Genomic DNA, 19,996 nt, shown 5'->3' with positions numbered 1-19,996 from the left:
CGGCGTCAGGTACCCCCCACTCCTTAGCCGTCAACTTGCGAGAAACACGTACTGTACGTGCGTATCTCTCGGATCGCAAATCGGATGTTCTTCAGTTAGGGACCCTGTTGCTGTAACTGCTGAGCGATGCACCTCCCTCGTCCAGTGAAATGTTGTTGGTCAGTGTCTCGAAATAATTTCAGTTTCCAAGGGTATTTTAGAGAGGCAGCTAAATCCTGGGTACTTATATTTACTTAGATTCTCTCTCACTTCTTTATATATGCTGATGACGATGGCAAGTCCAGTCGGCCCCGATTTAAAATGTGTGTGTTTAAGCCAATATATTCACCACCCCCACCCTAATAAATGAAAGATGAATAACTGTATGGGTAACCCAATGTGATAGATTCTTTCCACTAAAAACGAAAATATAACATCGGCACGATACGTCAAAAACAACAGTGTGCTGGCGGTTGTGAGACCAGGACTGTCTCGTCAAGGGGGGGAAAAAAGAGGCACACAGACGAACTGATAGGGACACACAAATAATTTAAGTTCCTTTGAACAGGAAAAAAGTAATCCACCAACTTGCGGCTTTGGGTGGCTTATGACGAAAAGAACAAAAGAAAAAAAAAGTGTCAGTCAACACACGTTACTTTCCCCTGGGGGATTCATCTTATCTCGGGGGATTTAAATGCGTTTTTGGCGTCAGCGTCGACATTCTCCACACCTGCGATATCTTGAGGAGTTGTGAGCCTGAGGGTAGGAATCTGAGATAGTGGTGGGGTATAGCGTTGTTCTGATTATATCTGTGAGGCTTTCAAACTTGTCTCGTAGTGTTGTTGCCAAGGGATGGCTGAAACATTCGCAAAACACCCATTTGCCATTCAAGCCCAGGAAGGCTACACGATTTCATACGTATATGACTGAAGTTTTATGGTTTCTGGTCTATGCTCGTCAAAGCGAGCGAGCGCTTGCGTGCATGTGAGGGATCGGTACTAGTTCATTCCAGTGATGGGATCGTACGTACCACCTTGATGTTAATGCGCAACTTAAAATATTTGTGTTCAAACCTCGCTGACCTGAGACTTTCATTAACCGGGACTCATTGATCAATTTGGGTTCGAGTCATCAGAGTCTCAGGGAAACTAACTTTCGTCACTTTCTCAAAACTTACTTTGGGTGATAGACATTTTAGCTTGATTTGTAGTGCTCTAGTTGTCAGAGACCACACACACCTCATTATTATTAGTACAAACTGGTAAAAAAAATGTGGACATGATCATGCCAAGTATGGCTGCAGCCAAACTGGATCACTGTCAATATTGCCACAAGCAAGTTTGCAAGCTGAAAATGATTCAAAACCAGTTTCTCGCTACGTTTAAAGTACCAAAAAAAACAAAACAAACAAACAAAAAAGCAAAAACAAGCCTCACAACTATAAACATTTTTTATGTACACTTAGGATACATTTAGTGCATTTAATGTTGGTAAATGTTTTGAACTTGTTCACTGAGTGAAATTCAGTTCAATCCATGCATAAAGTTTGATATTATCAGAAACTAAATCAATAGTCAACAAACCTGTGGCATTAAGACTTGTCACATTGTAAAAAATGACAATAAAGATTTAGCAATGTACAGCTGTAAACAACAGCTCAACTGTTTGCTTCTTCCTTTAAAAATAGGAATGCTCTAGCACACACACACAGAGGAAATGAGAGAATTTACTGCAAGCGTAAAAATTACAAATACATGTAATTGATATTTTAGACCTTATTTCAAAGCATGACTTTGATTCCAAGACTGATGCAGTTATTACTTCAAATTAGTGCTTAACCACAAATGTATGACATAACTAATTTAGGAGCAATCATATGGTTTATAGGTTGATGAGGTAGGTTACATGTACATGTATATAGTAACAATCAAACGAAAGCTGGGTATAATGAGTGCAACAATTACCAACAGGAAGATGCACAATATTTTGAAAAATAATTAACAGATTTTGTAGCAATGATTTTTCTTAAATTTTGAGATCATTTAAGTTAGAATCTGCCTCATTGTGAGCAGTTTGATTAGATGGAATGAAAACCCTGTTGTCTTTGCGTCCCACCATGCACCTTTATCTACCTGCACTATCCTACACCCACATCCACACTTAATGTATTCCCTGTATGTGGAGGTGTGTGCATTTTTACACAGGTTAAAAATGTCTGAAGAAGTAGCATCCATGAGCTTTAAATTTTAAAAAAATTAATAAAGGTATTCCTCTTCATGCTATAAATGCAAACACAAGAGAGAAGGAGTATAAAGTGCAAACCAAATTTGTATATATCGCAGATGCACGAAGCAGAAAAGAAAATCAGCACATCCTGTGAGGGGTAAGCATAAATACATTTCACTATAAATAAGGGTTTATGAATTCATTCACATTGGCATATTTCTTCCTAAAGCTAGAAAATCTAGGTGATGTCAACAGGAACTTCATGCACATTAAACACTAGCAACAATCACCTTTACAGAAGTATGAGATCAACTCTTCAGGTAAAAATGCCTATATTATTTACACAAATTCATGAAGAAAAATCATGACAGCTGTGCTTTCTATGTTGGTTTTTTGGTGTAGCTCAAGACACCTCCATCCATACTAATAGCACCTTGAAATATTTCATGGTATCTGTGTGCTATACAAGTCTTAATGATGGTGCCAGGATTGCTACATATATGCAGAAAGATTTTATATCAATTTTTTTATTAAGTAAAATTCCAAGTCGAAGTAAACATGCTGTATTCATCACTTAATTGCTTCTTTCTGCTTTTCTTCAAAATATTATTTTGTCCATTCACAAAGGTGAATATAGTGTTTACAAAATAAGAGTACTATTTTGTTTCAGTTCATTGATGCATAGCCTCTTAATCTCTGCAAATTATATGAAATAAAATACACTACTTCTCATCTATAGCTCTATGCAAGTACGCTAGATCAGTGTCTGATGCAGCTTAGAACACTATCACGAGTTAAGCATAATTTTCTTCCCAAATCAATACACATCTGTTTCAATAAATAGTAGTGGTGAATATTTGATGTTATCATCTTGAGTCTCCAAGTTTGAAAAATAAGTGTGGATAAATAAGGAGCACCCTTACGATGTTATATTTGTATATTCTACATTATGCTCTCTTTAATGTCTTGATCTTCTTTATTCAGAAGCAAGTAACAACCACAAGTCAAATTTGTTGTTGTTGTAAAACTGTATGATTTTATTTAAGATATTTTGAAATAAGCAGGAATTTCGTAAATTTCAAAAGATAAAGGTTTAAGTATGTCTAAATAAATCACGATCGAAACAATGAAAGGTGTGTAACAATATTTTACAAGAGCATCTTAAAAAACAAAAACAACCCTAGACTGTTTTTCTGCCCTTGAAGCATGGTCTGATTATTTATTTTCCAGTTTAAGTCTCTTTACAAGTCTGGGATATCCTGTGCCAAAGAAATTTATTAAATAGAAAGGTTGGAGTGTGCCAGGCCAGACACAAAGGACAGACTTGTGATCTGTCAATTGTGTTGAGGAAAAATGTTGTTTAGTGTTAGACTCTTTCAGCTCACAGAATGTCAGATGATGTTTTTCAAGTCCTGACTTTATTTACCACAAAATTGTACAGTGCTAAAGTTTCCAATCTTCTACCATTGCATAATAAATTATTTGCATGGACTAAGAGAGCTATGTGTATCGAGGAAAATAAACAGAGTCCAAAATAAAATAACATAATGCATTTCAAAGTGTACAGGAGGGGGTGGGCTATAGCTCAAAGAATAGACTAGAACTCATGAATCCTAACTATAAGCTGGAAACATAAGCAAAGAAATTAATTTGATAGGCTTAACTGCAGACTATGTACAAAAACCTTCATTCAGGAAATGGAATTTCATTCTCTTTTAATATAATCAGCTTGAAACCAACAATTAAAACTGCTTTTCATAAGGTTTTCTTACCAAAACTGTCAATGTTCTTTGAGATGAACAGGCCTCACAATATTTTTAAAACTGTACTGTTCCAGTATTGTAACAGCTGCAAACTCAAACCTAGACAAATGAGCTTTGAAGTCTTGTACTATAGGCTCTTAGTCTAAACACATACTACAGAACAACAGAAAACATTATCAGCCCTTTCAGATCTCACCCATAATCAGCAAAAATAGTTTAGTTTTCAGTTAAAGCATGCAGTTGCCGACACATTTGCCTACATGTGTGTACACTGGACTGGCAAAAATGCTTGCCCCGAATTAAACAAATGGAACTGAATGTCTGTGATATATTTGCCCTTGTAAAAAAAAATTCAAATTAAATGAGATTTTTTGTAACAAGAAACAAGCAAGCACTCAAAAATATGGATTATGTATATCTTCATTGAAAAAACATCTGGTAGTCATGACACTTTGCTTCAGTCAATTTGTTATTTGTAAATTTTACAAATTAATACCATCCAAATTGCTTCACAACCTTTAAAGAATTTCTATGAATGCTCCAAGTCAAAGCTATTCCTGAAACAAATTTAGCAGTCAGAAGAAAAGCAAGTATGTGTTATTTTGTAAATGGAAGCAATGTTTTTAGGCCCTAATTCTTATACCCAACTCCATATTATTATTTTTTAAAAAAGCAATGTATCACAGAAACAAGCAGCAAACTATCTTGCTAAAGTTGCGTCAATCTGCCGGATCCAGGGAATAGCCAGTTTGATTTTGCGCCTATAGCTTGGGTCTGGTTTTGGAGGACTGGAACTATCATAGAACAGAGGGTTACGTTCAAGATAAACCGTCTGCAGGTTCTTGAGGTTCTCAAACTGTCGAAGATCTTCCCAGTTTCCAAGTTGGTTGTCATTAAACTGAAAAAGCAGCCATTGAAAATTAATACAAAGTATTTTTCAAATGTTTGAAAATTTTAAATAAAGGTAAAAGTTTTAAAAGATATAAAGCATCAGATAAGAAAGTTTTCAAACATCAAATAAAGAAAACGACCTAGAATAAAAGAGACAGCAAGAGGACAAGAATTCCAAGAGTCAGATAACAAAGATAAACAAGCACACTAAAAAATTTAACTGTTGAGTCTGTAATTACCCAGAATTCCTGCAGCTCAACTAAATGGCTAATGTTTTGTATTCTTGTGATTCTGTTCCCGGCAAGATCAAGTGTTGTCAGTCTCAACTGAAAAACCATATAAAAAATTGTTTGCAATACCCAGACCACTCATATCTTTTAAGCATATGTGCCTACTTCACTGTCAATCGAGTTTAACACAATAGCTCTGGGTATCTATTATGGCAGACATGCAAGTTCTCTCTGCTCTGTCTAGAGACTCTACCAGAATATAAAGCACAAGAGCAACAGTCCTGCTCTTGTCATAAACTATTTGCTTTGGCTCATCAGAAATCATGGTTCATAATGTTTACAGACTCTGGCTCATTGTGCCTTGTGTAGTCCAGCTTTTGGTCAGTTCTCAAAGTATGCATATCTGGAGTGAAAACAATAATGAACAAAGATGGCAGGAAAAAACATATTAAAAGGTGTGCATTATTTCTGTGTGTGGTGTTTACTGCAGAAAACATCAACAGTAAAAATTTGTTTCTAACATCACATTCTGGCAAATAAAAAAGAGAATAATGTCTGAGTATAAAGGATGTACCATGGTATTCAGCTTTCAGATAAATCATCTGCTACAGTTGCCTGTGCAGTCTCTTACCAGAACCAGGGATTTAGAAGGAAGTAAGAAACATGAATTTGATTTTCAAAAAGTCATGAAAAATTCAAATCTTCAAATTAATGTCTTCCTGTTCCCAAGTTGCAGGATGCAACTTTTATCAAAATGTGATTCACCTAGATAAATGACTGGATTTCATCCCTTTTTGTTATATAGTTTTGTAGAAAAATTTATTGAACTTGAAGGACGTGGGCAGGCAGCATGGACTTAATAGTTGCTGAGGGTGCCAGAAAATACTTGTCAGTCTCAAACTCAAGAGCTAGTAAGTGATCATGCATGCTTGTTTAAAAAAAAACAAAAAAACAAAAACAAAAATAAATAAAAATGCCAGTGTACTTACATTGTGGTCTAGGCCCTCTATGGTTTCTATACCATTGTGACTGAGATACAACTCTTCTAGTTCCTCAAGTTTATCCAAGCCTTCAATTTTCAAAATTCTATTGCTCTGAATGAAACAAAAGAAAGTTATATACACTATTCAGAAACGATAACACACAATGCACACATCTGATGGTGATGAAAAGCTGTTTAAAATACACAAGCTTGATCCATTGCCATAAGGTCTTCTTGCTAGATGTCTAGGCAAGATTTTGCCGGCAATCACCATCATCAATCCTCACTCGCATCCACTGCAATTGCCCTAAACTGCTTCAAGTCACCATGCACCCACTCCTAAAAATGTCCAACCTTTATGCTAATGAGTTTTAACCTCCCCTTAGCCACCACTCTCTCTCTTTCTCACACACACACATTTCATATTGATGAAACTTTTCGTCCAATCTTTAGGTACCTGGACACTGAGTGTCTGTAAACTTGTCAAGGTGTCAAGGCCTTGCAGTTTGGTGATCTTGTTCTTGCCTAGGAACAAACTGTGCAGGTGTGTCAAGTTTTCCAGATTCTGTATTGTCTGAAAGAAGCCAAATTGTTATGAAATGGTTAAACTCAAAAAAAAAAAGGGCATAATTATATGAAAGACAAAAAAGAACACTGAACATTCCTCATCAAAATTCTCAATCAATGCAATTACCTGATAAATTTTCACCACCATCTCCATTAATTTTGTCTCTAAAGTAGTATGCAACAACTATATGAGTGTCCTGACAAATTCTATAAAACAAATTATTTATAAGGGGAAAAGCTCTGCTTCAACAAAAAATGTTAGTTTTAGTTTAGTTTATTCTTTGTTACTCATTGAGGAGCATAGGGCCACAACACCACCTTGCCAGCGGACCCAGTTGGTAAAGGTCTGGAGCTTGCTGTTGATGGTGTTTGTCACTCTCCAGGTTTCAGAACCATACAGTGGGAGGGACTGCCTTCACATCGGTGTTGAAGATGCGCGTCTTACTGCGGAAGGATAATGTTTGGGAGTTCCAGATGGGGTACAGGCTGTTAAATGCATTCCTGGCCTTGTTGATATAGCTTTTCATGTCATCACTTGCTCCTCCATCCTTGTTAACAATGCTCTCCAGATACATGAAGTGATCTATTTCCAGGGTGTTCTCTCCTTGAAGTTGGATTGGGAGTTTCTGTTGTTGATTCTCATCACTTCGGTCTTCTTTCTAATGACCTTTAAGCCAGTCTTCTCTGCTTCCTCTGCTAGCTTACTCAGTTGCTGCCAATGAGATAGGAGACTAATGTCTTCTGCAAAATCCAGGTCCTCTAGCTGTTTGGTGAAGGTCCACTGGATACCCGTGTTGTTGTCTCGGGTCATCTTGTAGAAAATTCAGTCTATGACCATCAGGAAGAATGTTGGTGATAATATCCAACCCTGACTTACATCAGTCTTCATTACAAAAGGTTTAGTGAGTTTGCTATTGTGGATAACATGGCAGAACAAGTCTTCATACAACCCCTGGAAAATGTTCATGAGCTTAGGCAGAATGACATAGTGGATCATCAGCCTCCAGATGATGTCCGTGTCTACACTCTCAAATGCCTTCTCAAAATCCACTAAAGTTATATAAAGGGAGGATTGCCACTCAACAGACTGCTCTATGATGATATGGAGGGTGGCAATTTTTGTCCGAAAATGTATATCCATCTAAATTTAAATTAAATGTAGGAATTTAAAGTCATATATTATTTAAAATTTTAAATAGTAAGTTGTGGCCAAATTCTACAGTGATTTTCCCTTGGCATGATGCAATCAATGGTTTTTGAATACCAAATAAGGGTTGATGCCTTACTTTTAACACTCAAAAGGGGCCTTAAGAGCAATACACAACATGGGTATGATGGCCTCAATTGTGGCATAGTGCAATGTGTTTAACATCCACAGATATTATTTAAAGAAAAAACAAATAATTTTAAGCCAAGCCCAATACATAAAAACACCTCTGCTTCAAGGCTCTTCAAACCATGAAAGTTTCTTGCTGCATTATTTTCACATATATATGGCTCTGTACTTTCATTTATATCTGGCTTTTTTATTTCCCTCACTATAGATTCCAAGGAAAAGGAATAGTCACTTACTCTTATTCTGTTGTCACCCAATTCAAGCATTTCTAGACGAGTCAAGTGACCAAGATTTTCAATGACAGAGATTTTATTGTTGACAAGAAACAGCTTCACCAATCTTGTTAAGCCTTCCAAGCCTTCAATTTTACTTATACGATTGAAAGACAGGTCTAGAATTCTGTGGACAAAAAGAAAATTAGAAGGATTATTGACTAGTAACTGGATTACTTTCCTGTAAAGCATGCTTTAATGTATACAAATATTTCCTTGTACCAAAGCTGGCCAAAGTAAATTTTTATAACATTTTGTTTTCTTGAAAATATAAAACAAAGAAACATAAAGATTAGGTTTACATTGACAACAGTCTTTAAGATCACCTACACATTTTTCTGTAGCATTCACTTACTCCAAATTGACAAGTGTGCTGAGACCCTCAATCCTGGTTATCTGATTGTCATAAAGATCAAGCTCTCTGAGTGTGGTCACAGCTGTTAGACCCTCTATCTGTTTTATAAGGTTCTGTCGTAAACCTATTGTCTGCAAAACAGATCTCTTAAAAATTAAAATAAAAAAATCCAAAGAAAAGTATCTAAAAGGGCCTAAAAACTTAAATAATTTAGCATGAGCATTTATGTTTACTTTTTGTTTTGGCTGGTCAATAGACTCCTAGTGATTTTGTCAGGTGGTCTGAAAACTCACAACAATTTTAAACAGCAGCCTGAAAGCCCCTTGCATTGTATGTATGGAAACAAACTATTTCATAATTTAGATAAATCTGCATTACATATAAACTGGTACCATTTTGCATCCAAACAATATTACTGGGTGGGTGACTGCAAATGTATTTGTTAAAATATGTAAAAGAAAGTAAAATTCAAAATCCGGTAAAAAACAAATAAAAGTAACATGTAAAAAGGCCACCTACCAACACATTCATGGCAGTAATTTTTGCTTGTTTCTGTTGTTTGTAATGTAAGAATTGTTTGTCACCAATTTTATGCATCTTTACAATTTCAAACACAATCATCAGTCATGCCAATTAATTCATTTATTCCTTCCCTTGACTGCACTTGCTGACCTGCTGTGCTAGTCCAGCCATTACTAGTTGTACTAGATTACTGGATGGACCTAGCAGCTAACATGGCTGGCCACAGAGACCTGTCGAGCAAAGGTAAGAATGTCTTGCATGGTATTATTGGTCTATTCCTTTATGTTTGCTAGCCAATTTTTTTTATGTCTACCTCAGCATCTGCCTCCCTCCTTCATTTTATTTCTCAGACACTCTTGGAGGGATGACAGAAAGAGAGATGGTATTCTTTATTAATGCTTGATGATTATGTTTTGCAATTCAAATACACACTGTCAAGTTTTGATTGTTCTGATAGTTTTAATTGTAGGTATTAGATCTGTGGCCATCACCTTAGATAAGTCGGAAGTAAGTCATGTGACTAGGTGACACAACTCACCATATTGCATCATGACATGATGCGTAAAAGAATTCCAGGTTGATTACATAAACAAACACTGAATTTACAAGGGAGGCATCACAATCTGGTGCATATTGGTTAGATAAGGTAACATTCCATACTGACTTAGATAATGGAGTAAGTCAGTGTAGTTGGTCAGCATGGATTTAATATCGGGCTAGTGTTGCTAGGTAGTTAAGAGACAAGCTATTTAAGTGAACAGATGTACATGGCAGCAAAGAACGGGAGGATACTTTACCGTGCGCCATTATCACATCACTACCATAGATTAGACTGAGTGAGTTAAGTTCTTGACCAACACAGATAGGCCTACCTGGTAAGTTCATCGCCTGTTTAGGCAAAAGTGGTAGTCAGATGTGATGGAGTTATTAGATCAGTTCTCATTTAATAATAATAATATAGTACATTTCCCTGCTGGTAACAAGCTCAATGCGCTTTGACATAAGTAATTGGTCAGCAATATCCATGAAGATTAGCAGACTCACAGCACAATCCCACCATGGGCAAACTCAATATGTTGTACAGAAAGTAAACAATAAAGACGCAGGGCAACATTTCAGGTCTCATACAGCCAAGGGGAGGTAAAGATTTATCTGAATATTTCAGTTTTAGTGCAGCACTTAGAAATGAACATGGTAGCGGCCTCAAAACACACATGGACCAGTATGACATTAAACCAGGAATCCATGATAAAACACACTTATTATCAGATACATTGATGTGTAGAGATCCAAGTTCTACCCTGCATAAATTACAGCAATAAAGCACAGGCCCACAGATCAGAAAATGGAAATACCGAAAAAGTTTACAGTTTCAGTGAAGTAGGCACAAGTAATTCAAATGATGCACAAATCTAAAATATGGCAAGGTGCATACATTAGGATTGAATAGACACAGAAACCAATTCAGAAACCTAGGTAATGATGTCATAGATTCAAGGATGACTAGTACACACAAAACCTGATGTAGATAAATGGGCAATGACAAAATGCGATGTCACCCTCTAGCCAGTTAGGTGAAAAGACCTCACTCATTTCTTTGATTTTAGACATTAAATGTGTTAACTGTTGGTCGGCCCTTTTTGCTATTGAAAATGCAGCATGGTATGATCACACATAAATATTCACACACACCCCGTAAGCAATCACTTGAGCACTCCTCACTAAAATGTTACACTGACAAAGAATGATAAAATTTATGTTCATGATTTACTCACTTGAACTCTGGTAAGACAGGCTAAATTGGCCATGCTTGCAATACGTGAATGAGTCAAATCCAGATCCTATAAAAAACCCAAAAATCTAATAATAAAATACACTTAGAACTAAACTCTAGGAGATTGCTGGAATATCAAGTAAATGTTTTGCATCAGAAAAACTACAAAAGAGCAGTACATCATCATAAAAGTAAATAAAAACATGAACAGTATTTTCCTTCTCAGGCCCCACTTGAATTCTCTTCCCTTTTCTCTTTGAGCTGTGTCTACATTTGAAGCATTTTAATATAGCCTCAACACCCATCTCTTTAAGAAATATCTTGTGTAATCAAAGGCACGGTTTACTCAAACCTTAATCTATTCCATGGACCTTTTCTGTCATGATGTTATCTGTTTGCTGACTCTTATATATATTACATATTGAGGTCACATTTACATGGGGAAATGCACTTCACAAATCCTTTTATTATTATTATTAATGATCTTCTCTTTAAATAGGTTTGATATTTCAAGAATGTGTTTATCTGCTATTGCAATGGGCCAGCACAACAAAAGATTACAAAATTATTTAATACACACACACAATCTCTCTCACACATTACTGAGCCATTTGCCTACCTCGACATTAGGATCAATAATGATGAGCTCTTCTGAAGACACCTCCTCTTTGGAATCTTCTTCTCCAGATTCCTCTGACATGAAAAACATTCCACCTTTTGTTTCTACTGCTTCCTCATTTGCAGCCTCTTGTGGTTCTTCCATGGGCTTTTCACGCCCATTTAAAGGATCCTCCTTCTTGTTAGCATCCGACATTTTCTTGTTACTGCATGCAACAGACATGAAAGATACTACCCTTAGCCCTAGGAATGAATATTCAATCTTCTTCAGCTAATAATCTAATACTTGCAATGAATTTAAGATCATTCAAAGTTTCTTGAAAGGTTTGTCTTCATCTAGTTTCCTTTTCTGTACTCTTGATTGTTTCATCATTACGATTGTTATGCCAGCTAATATGCACCTTCCCCCACCACCAACACCACCACCAAAAAAAAAAGCGCGTTGTTAGGCAAATGTGACAACAGATGAATTTGCAATGACACACACGGGTTTTTAGCAGTAGTACATTTACTTGTATATGGATGGATTATTAGTTTCACATCCAGTACATACCCCAATATTCACGCTTCAATTAACTGGAGTAAGCTGAAGTTCTGCAACAGGCAATGGCACAACAAAACATTCTTAATTATAACTATCATCAATATATTTTTGAATGAATAGCAATCAATATTATGGTGGTTGGTAAAAACCTTTTTTAATCAGAGAACAGTAATCAGTGTCCGCAAATGAAAAACAAATTGTTATACATAACATATAATTCTGTAACAAGAAGAAATTCTAATTACTCAGTCTGAAGCAGATTATCATATCAATCTTCTAATAATAAACTGTGACCGGAAGACCACTTTGTAAAGTTTACTAGGTCCGAGTAAAACCGGATGCCCCGCACATTCTCATTTGATTTATTATTTGTAGTAATTTTTCTAATTTTTGACTGTCATTTTTTAATGTTTTTATTTTGTTACTATGACAGACAACAGTAGACGTTTAGCTGCGGTACAAAATATTATTGCTGCGAATTCCACATAAAAGCCGCAGAAAATGTGCCTCAATGCTAATTTTGTTGACGAAAGCTTTCATAAGCAAATTTCCATACCTAGCTCAACATACATACGCGTACAGGCATGTTCATCGCTCCCCAGTCACTAGAAGTCGTAATAAAAAACAATTTTGACTCGCTGGTTCCCCTATAACTTAACCCATTTTCAAATCGAGTTTGTCTATAGATAGAAACTAATTGTTCCACGTAGGCACGTGAGCAGTTTGTCTCAGGTAGGAGGCATATAGTTTCCCTTCGGTCTTTCCCAACATCCAAGAAAACGTATTGTTATTCAACTTTCATAGCAGATATTAAAACAAGTGAACCGAAAAACTTCACCCCTCGAACGTTTCTTTTCGCGGGAAAATAACTCGTACTGACGTTTGATGGAACGTCACCACGAACTTGCTGAATCGCCATCATTTACAGCTCCCGAAATTCAAGAAAGTTTTACAGTTATTTTAAGTTATTATATAACATGTCTTTCAGAGATCTCACATTTTCTGCGTTAAGACTGTACAGTTTTAAATAGTGTTAGAGGTACATAACCTGCTAGGATGAGAACAGAACTTGATCTCCATTCCACCTCCCAAAATAATAAATAAAGGCAAAGAAATTTGTGTGGGGATATTTTTATTATTATTGTACAGGAAGGATGACCTCCAAGGACTCAAACTACCCAAATGAAGGAGACAGTGGAAAGCAAATTACATGCCTCCTTGTAGGAGCTGGAAGTCGTGGCCATAACTATTCTTCTTACGCTATTGAATTTCCAAAGGAATTCAAGGTACATGTACTTGCACGTAACAGAAATATGTATCTACCTACATACAGTTACTATATATATATATCCCAGCCTGGGATAGTTCAACAGACCATTTCTGGGAGTTGAATCTGTCCCAGAGAGCATATGTTCTGAACAGTTACAACAAACACAGTGATTTCAATAATGGTACCACAGACCTGATACATGTTCATGATACTACACTGCACAGCTCATGTTTTTTTAAAATAAGTCAAAAGAAACATCCTTTCAATTTCTGTGCTTCAGGTGGTGGGAGTAGTAGAGCCACGGGAGTTCTTCAGAAACAGAGAAAAGAAAGAACACAGCATTAAAGATGATCTTGTTTTTGAAGGTATAGCAGTATTATGATAATGTCACATTTCTAGAATCATATTTCAGTGATAAAATTAATCTAATAAAAGAAAAAGCAAAGGCAGGGTCAAGGCTGTTTTATGAATATGATTCTGTAAAGATGTCTTAATTTCAAACTTTAGAAGCTAGGATTATTCATGATAAAATGTATTTTGATACATATTTTATCAAATGCAGTAATTAAATAACAAAAGACAAAGACTGGGAGAGACTGAGAACTAAAAGAAAATATTGCATTTATATTAAGCTGATTTCTTTTCTGAACTGCCAATACCTATCTCACATGACTCAACAAAGCAGTGATGAAGAGAGTCGTCTCAACAAAGGTTTTATCTAATTTGTTCACAGAAATCTCCCCAGTGTCAAGCATGATGTAAACTTCTAAAGTGCTTGAATATACATTAAAATTTTACAGCTGACACTATTTTTAACTTGCACAGGTACAGAAGCAGATACTTTAAAGCACTACCAATGTGTTAAAACTTGTAGGGATATTGCGTTAACTTGAATATTTTAATAAAGTAAATGTAAGTAAAAATGTAAAGCATGTTTTGCAAAAACTGGTCAGAATAATGAAATAGGTTGTGATAACAGATTGGCCAGAAGCAGCAGCTAGGGACAAATTTGCTGACTGTGTCATCATTGCCACACCTGACAGAAAGCATAAGGTGAGCACTATATAGCTACTTCACCTATGAGAAAGGATAAGGACACATTTTTCTGTCTTGTCATTGCGATAGGTCATAGGGAGGGGGTGTTTGGTCTTTAACTTGGAGCCAACAACTAATATCATATGGCGAGGCAGCCATACAGCCTTGTAAACAGATGCCACATGTAGAGAGTGACAGCTCATGGGAAGTGTCCTGTGTGAGCATGGCTTATGTGTACAACCATGTAAATCTATGTGTGAGCAAAAGAGAGAGAGTGCAAGGGCTTCACACTCTGTTTATCTTATTCCTACATATATATAGCTTGCATATTTTTATTTATTCTCAGGACCCTGCTGTAGCATTTGCCAAGAAAGGTTATCATATCCTGCTTGAAAAGCCAATGGCTGTGAGTAAATGTTTTAATTAAAAAAAAAAAAAAAACTCTGGTTGGTAAAGGTCAAAGCTTTCACTTGCATTATTTTCAAAACCAGTAAATGAGAAAATCGACATATATTTTATGTTAAAATCTGCTGGTCAAAGGCTTTTCCACTGAACACTTCTATTGGTGTGTGGATGACAGTCTGCAATGAACACTTATACTGATTCAGGATGACAGGGTTCTTGTTAGCCATGTGCCTCAGACCTTTTTGCTTGAACTCTTACATATACACTCTTCACACACCATGAACACACCTGTGCAGGTAGGCAAACAGCTTACCTCACTCCTATTCTGATGCTGTGCAGGTGATGGAAGACGACTGTCGTGAGATTGTATCTGTATGTAAGCAGAACAGAGTCCTGCTGGCTGTGTGCCATGTCCTTCGCTATGCTTCATGGGCTCAGAAGATTAAAGAGATTATTGAGAGTGGAGAGATTGGAGAGGTGGTCAACATCCAGCATACAGAACCAGTGAGTAGATTGACTATTAAATGCAGAATGGCATCCATCACACGAAGTTTGTCTTTTCAGGAGTCATTTGACCACTTTCACTCGTAGAACACTTGGCATATTTGTAGATGAAATTTGTGGCAGTTTGTCATAATCATCTAGCTCAATGAAAAACCCTGTTTTGAATTTTGCGATGCAGTGAAGAACTATATGTTAGTATAATTACCACTGTTAATATTGTTTTATGCAATAGAAAATAAGACAATGACAAGTGCTTTACTGAGAGACCAGTTTGCTAAGCATTGTTTTATGATAAGGTGACCAGACGTCCCGCATTAGGCGGGACAGTCCCGCTTTTGACCTCGTGTCCCGCCTGAATATCGGGCGGGACGCCCAATGTCCCGCTTTCTGGCTTTCTGGAAGTCCATCAAATGTCCCGGTTGTCTTTAAAAATCTGAATACCGTACACTGATACGCCCCCCTCCCCTACTTTTTTCGGCATTTTTTGTCGGTGACAACACCATCTTCGGCACTTGTCCCGCTTTCGCTCCCGAAACGTCTGGTCACCTTATTTATGAGAGGGAGGTTTTGAAGATAGTTTTCTGATTTAGTGAATTACCTTAACAGATCTTTTGCTGAATATAGTTCCTGAAACACATTTCACCTCCATCTTGTCTTTTTTTGTAAGCCTAACTATGACATCTAAATGTAACTCATTGCAAGACCTAACCCAGTCTGTGGAGAGAAAACTCTAAAAATTTCTTAAGGAACTAGGAAGAAATGCCAATCAGTAAACTGTCCATTGGTGATGCATTCATGATGAATGTAATATTATGGCCATCACTTTAAGAAGTATATTTAAGCATATAAAAGAATGCCCTTGGGCAAGATCAAGGTGTGTAGCATGAAGAGTTCTGCAGGTGGGCTTCTGGCACTTTGCTCACTCCTATGTACGAGGCAACTGGCACAACGAAGCTACCAGCTCAAATGCTCTTCTTGCCAAATGTTGCCATGATGTTGATCTCATTGCTTACTGGATGTCACCTCACAAATGCATCCGTGTTTCTTCATTTGGACACCTTTCACATTTTCGAAAAGAAGACAAGGTATGAAGTTACTTGAAAGGGTTAAGTCCGTATAATATATTTAAAGGAACATTCCAATCCAAGAACAAGTTGGGCTTAAATGACAGAAAATAACCATTATGCTGAGCTGCTTATGCCCTGGGTGAGAATCCTATAATTATGCTTTTCTTCAAAACATGATGAAATACAATTCAGATAATGCAGTACAAAATGACTTTAGTTATGCTGGGGATAATATTGTGTTCAGATGGGTTTTTTCCCAGCTTTTATTCTAATTAAACTGCTGATATTTTGGAAACAGCAATAAAAGAAACTTTTTTCCAGTTAACTGTTAAGGACCTTAAGAGCCTCTGAATGCTTTTGCGAGATACTAATCAGTATTTCTTTATTACTTATTTTTGGCAGCCAGATGGAGCAGGTTCACGATGTCTGGATTGTGGAATTGAAACAAGATGTCCTTATTCTGCAAAGAAACTTTACATTGACCGTGTAAAATTGGTAATGCATAAAGATCCCTTTTTTTAAAAAAAAATTTTCGTAGGTGGGTAGTTTTCATTTCATTTTTGTCATTTCTCTTGGTGTCTTTAGCTTGCATCCATGTATGTGTATAGTTCTCATTGGAAAAACAAAATCTATTTATATGACATCTTTGCATCATCATGAAGTGTAGACCTGCAGCAGTTGTGCTCTATGTCTAAACAGTAAAAGATACTTTTTAACAAAAATTTTCTTTTGGTTGTTCACTTCACAATTTTTACTTGTGTCTTTGCCCTAACCAAAATACTAGAGACAAATGTGGAAGTAACGTTTTGTAATTTTAGCCAGTTCCACTGATTTCATAATAGTTGATTTTTGTGCAGGGGCTCACAGGCTGGCCTGTTTCAGTGGTTGCTGAAGTTCCAGACATAGAGAGTGTGACAGATGCGCTTAGACATGGTCCGTATGGGTGCTGTGTGTATCAGAGTGACAATGACGTCATGTCACATCAGGTGAGTTGGAGGAATGTTGATTGATGCTGGTGCATATAAATTATTACAATTTCAGTTAATTTTTAAAACTTTATGTGAAACAGTTAAGGAACATGCTTAAGACAAAGGAAAGATTTAAAATTTCCTGAACATTGGAATTCCTAATTTTGGTGTCATGCCTTCTGTGCACTTGTATAACTTTGTAAGTTATAACATAAATAATATTACTGCGTTCAGTTTTAACATATGGTATGTGTATGAATATCATAAATTATTATTTTATTTGTAAACTGTACTTTAAAAAAATACATACATTTATGTTCCAGGTGACAAATTTTCAGTTTGAAAATGGTGCCACTTGTAGCCTTTCTATGGTGGCTTTCACTAGCCGACTATGTGCACGAGAGGTAAAAGTTTATGGAACAAAGGTAAGATTGCCAGATCTATATATAGAGATTTCCCAAAACACATAAGAAAAATCCTTTTGCTTATGGTCTAGGTCCAAGATGATAGTACAGAGTATATGAAAAGAGTCTGTGGCTGTACTTTGGATCAGTCCTGGGTTTGTGACTCAGTGAAGCTCAAGTGCCTTAAAGCTTTACTGGTAGCAGTCCCACTAGATTAGGTTATGATAATGGCATGTTGCAGAGATATGCCTGTGGTTATTTAAGATATTCTGGTCCTCATGACCTACTGTATATCAGACAATGTCTGTAGTCTGTATCCTTAATGACAGATGGCAATTATTCTTATATTCTGATTTTTTTCAGGATGGTGAAAAAAATTATCATTAAAACAAAAACTTTTGACTTTTAAAGTGCAAGCTGTATTTTGCCATTTTCATTTTATCTTGCTTAGGAGCTTTTAAATCAGTAATCTATAGTCATTTATTAAAATTCAGCATATTAAAAAGGCATGATTCATTTCAAAGCTTGAGTAATCATCCCCTCCTTTTTATAATGTATCCAAGTCTGCATTTGTAATTCTGGCAAATCTCATTTCAGGGAGAAATAATATGTGATGCCTCACACAGTCCCAAGGTGGAGGTCTTTGATTTTCTGACACAGAAAAGCAGTAGGTGAAAACATTCACATTACGGAATAAATCTAGGAGAAAAGTTTTTCAGGTTGAAATGCTTGCTTAGTGATTAGAGCAGAGACTCTATGCTTAAAATGCTCTGGTTACATTGAAGAAAATATATGAATTGAACACGTTTCTTCAAAAGTCAAAATTTGATTATGTGTATACCCCAAGCTCAGTTATATTCAGTGTTAAAAGGCTGTGTACAGTATGAATGTAATAGAAATAGTATGATTTTACATAAATCTCGCTTGAGAGAACTGTAACATTATTTACAAGCAGATTTTCACAGTGCTAGTGGACAGATTATTAAGTTCTCATCTCATGTTGAATTCAAGACTTATGAGTGCCTGATTTGTAATGAAAAAAATATCACACTTTTTATTATACTGATGTTAGAAACAATGTTGTCAAGTTCTTTGTGGAGAGGTAAACTATACTGTGCCAAACAAAATTAGCATAACAATATTTAAATTATTTCAGAAAGGATAATTATTCAAACTGGACACGCAGGTGAATATTCAACATATTCCCTTTAATTTTCACAGGACAGATTAATTGTTCTGATGATGTTGCACCTGGAAGACTTAAAGGTCACGGAAATGCAGATTACCTCCTTATGCAAGCATTTGTTCAAGCACTTAGGGTCAGTCATATTTCTTTGTCTGTTTGCTTAGGTTTATGGGAAATATGTGGATGGCTTAATAATGTGAACTTTACCACATGCAGGAATTCTGCACTATACAAGCATAATCGTTATTATTATAAATGTGGTTGCAGAAATATCCACAGCTATGCAATTGAAAGTTTTTATATGATTGTGATAGCAACAGATTTTTTTCTTGGATGCTGTTATAATTTTTCTCTTGAAAATGCTTCTGAAAGGCATGCTCAAGTCTGGGAAATACATTTCAGGTTAAGATGTGTGCTTTGCTTTTGAAGGTACTGGCTACATTGAGGAACATGTTCAGGCGAATATCAGTCAAAATGTCTTTTATGCTCTTCAGACTGGAAGACAAGACCTGGTGGTGACGGGTGCAGAAGATACTCTTGCCAGCCACCTTTTGGTGTTTGCTGCTGAAAAAGCACGTAAAGAGAACAGAGTGGTGGATATTCAAGCTAACTGTACATTTTGACTATGAAATCTTAATGTATATTAGTTAAGAGTGCCGATTGTACAAATATTGTGTACATTCCAATACTTTCTTTTAATTTGCCTTGAAAACATCCATTATCTAATCAGTAACTGCTTCATAAAGAGAAAAAATTTCAGCAAACATCTGTAACTGCATTTATCCCCTTCATCCAGTTATAATAAAAGGTGGGTATTGTGGCTTTGTATTTTAAAGTTACATCTGCCACAGAATTTTCTCTAATGTCAGCTTTCAGGGCATAAAAACTTCACACTATTTTTAGATGGTTATTATAAGCCCCTCCACCCCAAGTGTTGAACATTGGACAGTTCCAAAGGATCTTTACCTGACAGATATGGATGAATGTATCTTTGACAAAAGTGTGGCAAAGATTTTATACATGCACTAAGTAAAAACTTTGTCGAACTTGGTCAAATATTTGCCTGTTAAGAAGAGCTTTAATTAAGATAGAAATTCA

The 19,996-nt window shown here is 36.2% G+C and overlaps 2 protein-coding genes across 5 annotated transcripts; one reads left to right on the top strand and one right to left on the bottom strand.

Annotated features, from left to right (window-relative positions):
- Nucleotides 1–3,279: 3,279 nt before the first annotated feature.
- LOC112556215 (protein phosphatase 1 regulatory subunit 7-like) lies at nucleotides 3,280–13,115 on the bottom strand. Of its 3 annotated transcripts, none has more exons than XM_025225012.1 (10): nucleotides 12,898–13,115; nucleotides 12,069–12,109; nucleotides 11,517–11,721; nucleotides 10,899–10,964; nucleotides 8,602–8,732; nucleotides 8,211–8,373; nucleotides 6,529–6,645; nucleotides 6,079–6,183; nucleotides 5,099–5,185; nucleotides 3,280–4,866 (listed from the first exon to the last, which is right to left on the bottom strand). In XM_025225012.1, exons 3-10 carry the CDS (start codon nucleotides 11,709–11,711, stop codon nucleotides 4,669–4,671), a joined length of 1,062 nt encoding a protein of 353 aa, XP_025080797.1. In that variant the 5' UTR covers nucleotides 11,712–11,721; nucleotides 12,069–12,109; nucleotides 12,898–13,115; the 3' UTR covers nucleotides 3,280–4,668. The 3 variants fall into 3 exon arrangements, with proteins under 3 accessions (XP_025080797.1, XP_025080796.1, XP_025080795.1); XM_025225011.1 differs by lacking the exon at nucleotides 12,898–13,115 and adding an exon at nucleotides 12,616–12,753; XM_025225010.1 differs by lacking the exon at nucleotides 12,898–13,115 and adding an exon at nucleotides 12,305–12,437.
- Nucleotides 12,659–19,718, top strand: LOC112556214. 2 transcript variants are annotated; one of them, XM_025225008.1, is made up of 13 exons: nucleotides 12,659–12,791; nucleotides 13,209–13,345; nucleotides 13,610–13,694; nucleotides 14,309–14,382; nucleotides 14,711–14,770; nucleotides 15,109–15,273; nucleotides 16,173–16,358; nucleotides 16,743–16,835; nucleotides 17,198–17,326; nucleotides 17,632–17,733; nucleotides 18,310–18,379; nucleotides 18,934–19,031; nucleotides 19,393–19,718. In XM_025225008.1, the coding sequence occupies exons 2-13, from the start codon at nucleotides 13,214–13,216 to the stop codon at nucleotides 19,519–19,521; spliced, it is 1,323 nt and encodes a 440-aa protein (XP_025080793.1). In that variant the 5' UTR covers nucleotides 12,659–12,791; nucleotides 13,209–13,213; the 3' UTR covers nucleotides 19,522–19,718. The 2 variants fall into 2 exon arrangements, with proteins under 2 accessions (XP_025080793.1, XP_025080794.1); XM_025225009.1 differs by lacking the exon at nucleotides 19,393–19,718 and having other exon boundaries at nucleotides 18,310–18,383.
- The last annotated feature ends 278 nt before the right edge of the window (nucleotides 19,719–19,996 follow it).

The sequence above is a fragment of the Pomacea canaliculata genome, linkage group LG2 (assembly GCF_003073045.1).
Source record: "Pomacea canaliculata isolate SZHN2017 linkage group LG2, ASM307304v1, whole genome shotgun sequence".
Lineage (NCBI taxonomy): Eukaryota > Metazoa > Mollusca > Gastropoda > Architaenioglossa > Ampullariidae > Pomacea > Pomacea canaliculata.
This window is presented reverse-complemented; position numbering and strand designations above follow the sequence as displayed.